We start from the raw sequence: 8347 nt of genomic DNA, 5'->3' as shown, positions 1-8347 counted from the left end.
TGGGACTTGATCCCAGGACCCCGGAATCATGACCTGAGCCAAAGGCAGTCGCTTAACCAACTGAGCCACCCAGGTGCCCTGAACATTCATCTTTTCTGACTTGTTGCTCAGCGGTCATCGCTCCCTAGAATGTGAGTACCATGAGGGCAGAGACTGGCTGTTTTTTCCGCTCCTGAAACCCCAGTGCCCGGAGCTGTGCCTGGCGCAGAACAGAGATCCAGGAGTTTCCAAGGCCAAGGCAGTGAAGTCTCCAGGGGACAAATGCCAGTGTGTGGGTGTTTGGGATAGAGGATGGTAAGGTTCCCTAAATTGGGAAAATTGGTCTCTCCAGGGCTGGGCAGGTGTGCCTGGGGGTGTCAGTGAGGGGACTGCACTCCTTTGCCTGGTGACCCTGGGTGTCTGGGCTGAACACAAGCCTGTCTCAGCACTGCTGAGCACGGTCTATCTGTTGGCGAGGAGGGGCTGGGTACTTTGGCAGTTCTCCCATTCTGGAGGGACCCGCCCTGCTGCCCTGTGTTGGGACCCCAGGCCCAGTCCTGCTTCTTTTTGGTGCCATCTTTCTTCCCTCTATGGCACCCGCTCCCCTCCTCATCTGACCTTCCTCTTTTTGTTGTTTCTTTTTTCCTTTTAAAGATTTTATTTATTTTTTTTGACAGACAAAGATCACAAGTAGGCAGAGAGGCAGACAGGAGAAAGCAGGCTCCCCGATGAGAAGAGAGCCTGATGTGGGGCTCGATTCCAGGACCCTGAGATCATGACCCGAGCCAAAGGCAGAGGCTTTAACCCACTGAGCCACCCAGGCGCCCCTGGCCCTCCTCTTACCCGTGCCTGATGGGCCCCCTCCCACCTGCCTTCCTCATTGGCACCAAATTCTCGCACCCGTAGCCTCAGTGGTGCTGGGGGGTTCCCTGGGTCTCCTGCAGTGGGGTACAAAATCCCAGTTGGGTTTTCTGGTGCCCAGCCCCCTACAGCTCAGCCATTTCGGGGTCCTTACCAGCCCCCCAACCCCTGCCATTCTCCTCGTCCTAGATATAGTGAGAGGGATTCCAGAAAAGAGCTGCAGAGGCTCCTGCCGTAGTGCTGCCCATCCTACTGGGGAAGGGCCCTCTCTGTCTCCACTCATCCCGTCCTCCCTCCAGCTGAGGGGCCCAGCACCAGAGAAGCCCTATGACTTCTGGCTGGGGTATGGCAGGGGTGGGTAAGGAGGGTGGTGAGCATTTGATAGATCCTGCTTTGGACCCAGGCTCCTACCCAGCCTCACTGGACTTACCCGGTGTTGAGAGAATGCCCCCTATCTGTTAGAGCTCCTTGCCCTGTTACCCCGGGGCCCTGCTCCCTACACCCGGAAGGCCCACAATCACTTCTTCATGCTCAGAGCCCAGTTCAAGAGCTCTCAGCCATGGGAGGACCCCAGAATGCTTGCAAGGGAAGGATTTCAGGGTTCAGAGGTTTATGAGGTATGCTCTCTGGAGTGCTCTGGAGCTGATCTCTCTCTCTCTCTCTCTCTCTCTCTGTGTGTGTGAGATGGCCTGGGGTTCTGGGCCCCCACTCCTATTTTGACCATAGAACCCCAAACATTTTCTGTGTTACTAGTGGAGATGCCACTTAAGTTACTATTTAAACAGAAGTATCCATTACTTAGTGTGGAAAAAGAAAGGTTTAAAAACCAGGGAAACTGGACAAAAGTCCTTTTACATATGGGGAAACTGAGGCCCAGAGGAGCATAGGGCTTCTCAAGGTCACAGTGGGATCAGTGGCAGAGCTGGTACCATACAAGGCCACCTGGCTCATAGGCTGACGTTCTTGCCAAGACCAGGCTGAAATATCCCTCTCAGGAGGTGGCAGTTGGGGGTGAGGTGCCAGGAAGGCCCATCCAGAGAAGTGGGTTAAGGTCACAACCTCCCCACTCCACGGGCCCCCTATGAAGGGCCTGCAAGAAGAGTTGCATTGGAAAGGTGGCTCAACTCTTTCTTCTTCTTCTTCTTTTTTTTTTTTTTTTAAATTTTATTTATTTATTTGACAGAGAGATAGAGAAAGAACCCAAGTACTAGAATGGCAGGCAGAGGGAGAGGGAGAAGCAGGCTCTCCGCCAAGCAGGGAGCCCAATATGGGGCTTAATCCCAGGATCCTGGAATCATGACTCAAGCCAAAGGCAGATGCTTAATCAACTGAGTTTCCCAGGCGCCCCTGGAAAGGTGGTTTGATTCTTAACTGGAGGCTTGAGGTCTTGAAGTGGGAAGGGGCAGGATGAGGAAGTGTGGAGAGGGAGCAAGGGACAGGGATTCATCCTTTGAGTCACTCGCACCCACTTCCCCACTCAGAGCACCAAAGGCCCTCCTGCCAGGTTGAGACTGCTTCTACATTCTCCCATGGTCACTCTGACAGGTGTCCATAAGAGGAGGAAGCCTGCTCCAGTGGTCCTCCCCCACCCCACAGCCCATGACCCACTGGAAGCAGCCTCTATTTCCAAATACCTGAGTTCCAAGCAGAGGGAGCTTGTGCCAGGCATGGAGCGGGCTGGATAGCTTTCAGGTGATGACTTCTGGGGTGGGAAAGCTGTGAAGAAGAGAATGGGGATTTCAGTCTCAGGGGTCCTGTGGACACCCCCCTACTGACAACAGCAGAAAGGGCACAGTAGGGGGCCCTGTGGCACTCACTGTGTCTCCCCTCAGGGTCCAGATGGGCACCTGGGAAAATGTTGTTGGATGAATGAGTGCGTCCATCTCCCCCCCACCACCCCCAAAGTCACCAGCTCCTCCCTCACTCCACACCTCTGTCCTTTAGAAACTATAAGGACTGAGTTATTCTTAGTAGGTTTCATTCATCAAAGCATGACAAACGGTGTCCTGGGAGGAATGCCTGGGTGTTGCCAGAGCCAGAGGGCTGGAGTGAGGTGCAAAGGCCCCATCTCAGAAGAGAACCCAATGCCTTCAAGGAGCTCCAGGCTGAGGGGGAGACACAGCCTTGCTCTCAGGGAGCCCCAGTTTGAGGGGAGACACAGTCCTGCCCTCAGGGAGCCCTAGTCTGAGGGGGGAGACCGCTCTGCCCTAGGGGAGGTTCCTGTGATGGAGGGTACTACCTCCACAACCCAGTTCCCTAGCCCTCAGTAAGATGCTAGACTAAAGGGAGAGATCTAATATCCTGCCCTCAAGGAAACTTTAGTTTCATGGCAGAAAAGCAGTTGTCATCCCTGCTGAGGAAGGCACACCCAAGGCACAGATTGAAACTGAAGATGAAAAAAAAAATGGGGTACAAGAGGGTTTTCCAGAGGCATGTGCAGCTCCCCAACCACCACATGCTTACCAAGAAACGTGCAGACTTCCAGGGGGTGGCATTAGTGCAGACAAAAATCCTGGCTCCTAAGGAAAGGTTAAAGGCAAGGCCAAGTGGACTGGTCTCAATCAGGGGTCTCAAACTCAAATGCCTTTGGGGACTAGTCTAACCACGCGGACCTTTGTCACTGGGGAGGGCAATCAGACAGCTCACACTGTCAGCTCTCATATTCAATAAAAAACAAACAAAAAACAAACAAACAAAAAAACACATACTCATTGCCGGCCAAACAAAACCTCACTAAAGATTAAACTTGGCCCAAGGCCACGCGTCTGCAACCCCCTGGACATCAGGAAAGAATTCCTGATAGAGGAAAGGGAGCCTGGTTGGATAAAGAAGCTGATAGCCAAGTTGCTTCTCCTGCTGCCCGGCCACAGGGCCTGGCTTCTGGGTCTCCCGGGCTCTCCCACCCTTCCTGGGAGGCAAGACTTTTTAGCCCCTCCTCACTAGCTCCCTTCTGACCCACCGGCCATAGCTGGTGGGCCTTCCGGACTCCCAGGGGGGTTCCAGGTCTGTGATGGGGGTATCACCTTTCCTGGTGGGAGGGTAATTTCCTTGTCAGAGGAAGGAGCCTGTGGGGTGGGTCGTGAGCCCTGAAATAAGCCGAGCTGGGAGTTCTGGCTGGGTGGCCTTCCTAGCGACAGCCTTCAATTTTCTGTGCCTCAAGTCCAAAATGGGGATACTCTTGCCGTGGTGCCCTTAACTGAGCAGTTACTTTCCACGGGCCTCAGTGTCCTTGTCAACGAAACGGGTCCTACCTCCTCCCCATTCTCGGAGTCCCCTGTCCCTTACGGACAGACAACTCAGGGCTATTGGTTCACGGGAGGGAGGGGTGGGGCCGCTTTCTGACCCTTGAGGCTCGGATCTCCAAGTCCTGCTCCTTCCCTCTCTCCATCACAGGTGGGGTCTCGGGGCTCTCTTCTGGGGCAGTTTAGGAAGGCGACAGGAGGCGTCGGCGGGCAAAGCCAACGCGCGCGCTCCTGGGGACTGGGGACAGGGGACGGGTTCTGGGACCGGGGAGGGGCGGCCTAATTAGGGTGCGTTGGCCCAGCGCAGCAGAGCGCCGCGGAGAAGAGCGGCGGTGGGTAATTAGAGCGCATTAGCCGTGCCCCTGCAATCCTGTAATTTCTCCGCGCGCTCCGGGTGCGTGGTAGGAGGTGAAGCGATGCGAGCTCGGCTCTGAGTCAGACTCTCCGAAGCCTGGGTGGGGACGCAGGGGGCGGCAGAGGCCGTGGAGAAAAGACTTCTGCCGCGGGAGGCGCCATCGCCTTCCCCTGGCGCGGAGTCACCTGTCCCGGGGCTGCTTGCCAGGCGCCCCACTTCCGCGGGGACGGGAGGGCGTGGCCAGGAGGAGGCGTGACCTGCACCTCCCCTGGCTTCCAGGGGGCGCTCTCCTGTCCCGCGGATCTTCCCGGGGCATTGAGTGGTGTCCCTGCACCCGCTCCCCGCGCGCAGGTGGACTGAAAGAGATGAAGATGCAAAGCGCGAGGCAGAGACTCCCCAAATTCCGTCAGAGTAGGGCAATAAATCTAGGAGGGCGAAAGAAAAAAAAAAAGGAGACAGAAAGACGGCAGAAGGGAATGTTTTACCTGAGCCCTGAAATCAATTCTTGGGGGGCGGGGAGGAGCCAGTGGGGGGCGAAGGCTGGGAGGGGAGTTTATTTATTAGCCAGATTAGCCAGTATTAATGGGGAGCAGTGGTGGCCGGCGGCGACAGGGACATAGCTGGCATAGCTGGCATAGCGGCGGGGCCTCCCGCGGCGCGGGGCTCTGCCGGCTTCAAAGGGGCTTAAAGAGGCCGGTGGTGGCACTGCCACGGCCCCGCGGGGGAGGGCGTGGGCGCAGGCGGTGGGGGAGAAGGCGGCCATTGTGCACCAAGGGATTAGGGATCTGGCCTGGAAGGAATTTTAAACTGCTGCGAGCCAGCGCCCCAGGACTCCCCTCCCACCCCACCACCACTCTCCGGAGCTGGAGCACGCTGTAATGTTTACCTGCATTTTGGTGTCTGGGGGTCCTTCCCCTTCCTTCTTCCCTTAGATTGGATGCATCTAGAGTTGTCAGCTTTGACAAGTAAAAATACAGGATGTCCGGTTAAATTTGAATTCCAAATAAGCAATGGATACTTTTTTTAGTATAAGTACGCCCCATATGTTGTATGGGCTATACTTATACTAAAACATCATTCATCGTTTATCTGAAATTCAAATTTAACTGGACATCTTGTAATTTTTTCTAACAGTACTGAAGTCACTGAATGTCTAATCCATGTCTGCAACAGATTGAGGGCTCCAGAAGGTTCTATGTGGCCGCGTGTCTCTACCCTCAGACGAAGTTTCTTGAAGCCCGGTACTCTTTCTCCCTTCAGAATGGAGCTTTGATGATAGAACACGTTTCCATCAGAGTGGGATCTTTCCGAGGACGAGCCGAATTTCAGACTGGAGCTAGTAGGTCAATGTCTGAGTCCCCTACATCGCAGCACCACGGGGCTTACCCTCAGGCAAGGCCTGTGTGCTTTGGTGGGGGGGCGTGTCTGTCTCCTCCCTCAGGCAGGTGGATGGCCTCCCCCCATTAGTATAGTTCCCTGCCCACAGGGGGCGCTAAGGGCCCGGAGCACTGACCTACAGATGGATGGGTCCTGGTTTTTGTCGCTCAGGGCGGGCAGGTTCTCTCGGGTGGATGCACCTGGGGATTTGGGAGGTGGAGCCCCCAATCCTGTGTAGCTTCTGACTTGGTCCTTCCTCTGGCAGTCGAGGCAAAAGGCCTGTGGGGGCCAGAGGCTGTGGCCAGCATTGTGGGAGAAGCTCTAAGTCTGGTTATGCAGTTTGTGCCGGGAAGGGCCAGTGTGGCTCTCAGTACAGAAGGGCCCTGCCCCCCACCCATAACCATGGCAGCCAAGCCCCCATCCTCCATTAGCCTCACTAAAGCCAACTGCCTAGCCTTTGCCTGTTCCATTCTCTCTGTCCAGAGCACCTGCTCTTCCGGTCCTCAAGGACATGTGATGTCTCACCCCTTTTGGATGCCCTGGTCTTCAGCAGACTGGGTACAACCAGGTATACTGTTTATGCCCCAGTGTTGGCGGCAGGGGTCTTATGATGAAAAGAGCCCTCCACCTATTCCCTCCTTCCTCACTAGCCTAGGGCCACAGGGGCCAAAGAGTGGCCAAGGGCAAGGGTGGGAAACTCGGGAAGGTTGGGGAGTGTTGGTGGGAGGAGAGTAAAGAAGCTTCTGCCACCATCTCCTCCCTGTCCACCCCCGGTAGCCCCTTCCCAAATCCCTTCATACCCTGGGGCCTCTCAACTCTTTTCCCTTAAAGCTGAGGGAAGCTGGGGAGAAGTCCTTTCCCACGGTCCCAGCCTCAACAACCCTCCACCCCCTGCTCCTTTGGCCACAATCACCTCAGCCTCTACAGAGTGCTGGCCTGGCCCACCCCGTCCCTGCAGGGCCCCCTCCTTGTGCTGGGGCGCCCGCTTCCGTGAGTGGCATCATCACCCCATTCCTCAGTCTGCCCAGTCATCAGGTCGGCAATTAGCTACTTCCTCTCAGCAGCATGAGGCCACCGAACGTCACAGCCCCTCCCCCGACCAGCGGCGGGCGGGAGTGCTGGGGGTGCCCCCCACACTTTGTAGTATGTGCCAAGTCCTGGCATGACCCCCCCGCCCCTGCTCCAAACCACTGAGTGCTGGGGTAATGAGCCTCCCATGTAGGGAGCCGGGTGCTCCCTGTATTCCTGGGGGCGGGAGAAGCTGCAGGGCTGCCTCCTCCTCCGTGTCACCCCATCCCATTGGATGAGGACACTCCCGCTGCCTGGGTGGGGCCAGCTCAAGGGCTCCCATGGCCAGAGCAGGCGGGGCCTCACACTCAGGTGTCTCAGTCCCCAGATGTAGGCTGCTTTTATCAGGCTCTTACCTGGGGGCCAGGAGTCTGGAAACGGAGGATCGTGGCAGTTCTGTGGTAAGGGGAGAGAAGCGGGGAGTCACGCCACAGACACCCAAACATGAACACCTGCAGGGGCTGACACATCTGTGCCTAGGCACAGTCACAGATACAACCTGTGCAATGCACATCCCACCGCAGCTCTGCCCTCTGCCTTCTTGTGTCTCCAACGGGCAGCCCCGCCGGAGCTACACCTTCGAGCCCTGACAGCCCCACCCTCCAGACGTGCGCACAGACCCGCCAGCATTCTCAGAGATGCAGTGAACTCACGGCCACGCCAAACCCAAAACCAGGACACTGCAGAGAAGTCCAGGAGGGTGGGAGGAGAAGGATAGACCATCCCCTAATTTGTCCGGCCACCCCACGGGCCAGGGGGTCTTCCTGGGGAAGAGTGGGAACAAGACCACACTTGGAGGGGGTGTGCGTGGTGGGCAGGTGGGCTGCTGTGAAAGCAGCTGTGGTCTGAGCCAGGAGGAGCGGGTAGGCTGCGGATTTCCAGGGAGAATAAAAAAATGCCGACAGACGTAAACACATGGGTGTAATTTTAGACAGGCCGTTTAACTCCTTAGGACCCCCGCAGTAACATCTGTAAAATGGGGATGAGGAGAACCCCATTTAAACTTGGTTGGGGGGGTTAAATGAGATGGGTGGCTCCGAGTGGGCCCTAAGTCAACAAGACTATGGAGGAGACTCTGCCAATGTCCTGTCTGTGCTTGGGGGGTTTGCCTAAAAGAACTGTCCTGGGAAATTAACAGCCCTCATTCTGGGCCTTAACCTGAACATGCACTTGCCTCTTTCTCTCTCCCCCGCCCCCCTGCAGGGCCGGAGTCTGGGCATGGTGGCTGACTGGGTCCTAGTGGGGCCTGGGGCGGGGCCTGGGAGGGGCTGGCTACCTGCCCCACCCCTACCTGCCTGGCTGGGCGGGAGGTGAGGACTGGCTTCCAGCCCGGAGAGGGTATGAGTCAGTCAGAGCCTCCCAATCCAAGCAGATGCTGAGCAGGGGATGGGAGCTTGGGTGGAGGGGCTTTCTAGGAACATTACTGGAAAAGGACCTGGGAATAGGCGTTGCCACCCAGAGCCGC

At 56.6% G+C, this 8347-nt stretch overlaps 1 protein-coding gene across 1 annotated transcript; it reads right to left on the bottom strand.

The window, feature by feature from the left end:
- Positions 1 to 4361: 4361 nt before the first annotated feature.
- LOC122901245 (uncharacterized protein C6orf223-like) lies at positions 4362 to 6818 on the bottom strand. The gene is given in 4 exon segments (XM_044240794.1): positions 4362 to 4511; positions 4514 to 4607; positions 6303 to 6387; positions 6740 to 6818. Coding segments are annotated over 4 exon segments (408 nt in total).
- Positions 6819 to 8347: the final 1529 nt, after the last annotated feature.

This window comes from Neovison vison, chromosome 1 (assembly GCF_020171115.1).
Source record: "Neovison vison isolate M4711 chromosome 1, ASM_NN_V1, whole genome shotgun sequence".
In the NCBI taxonomy this organism is placed as follows: domain Eukaryota; kingdom Metazoa; phylum Chordata; class Mammalia; order Carnivora; family Mustelidae; genus Neogale; species Neogale vison.
This window is presented reverse-complemented; position numbering and strand designations above follow the sequence as displayed.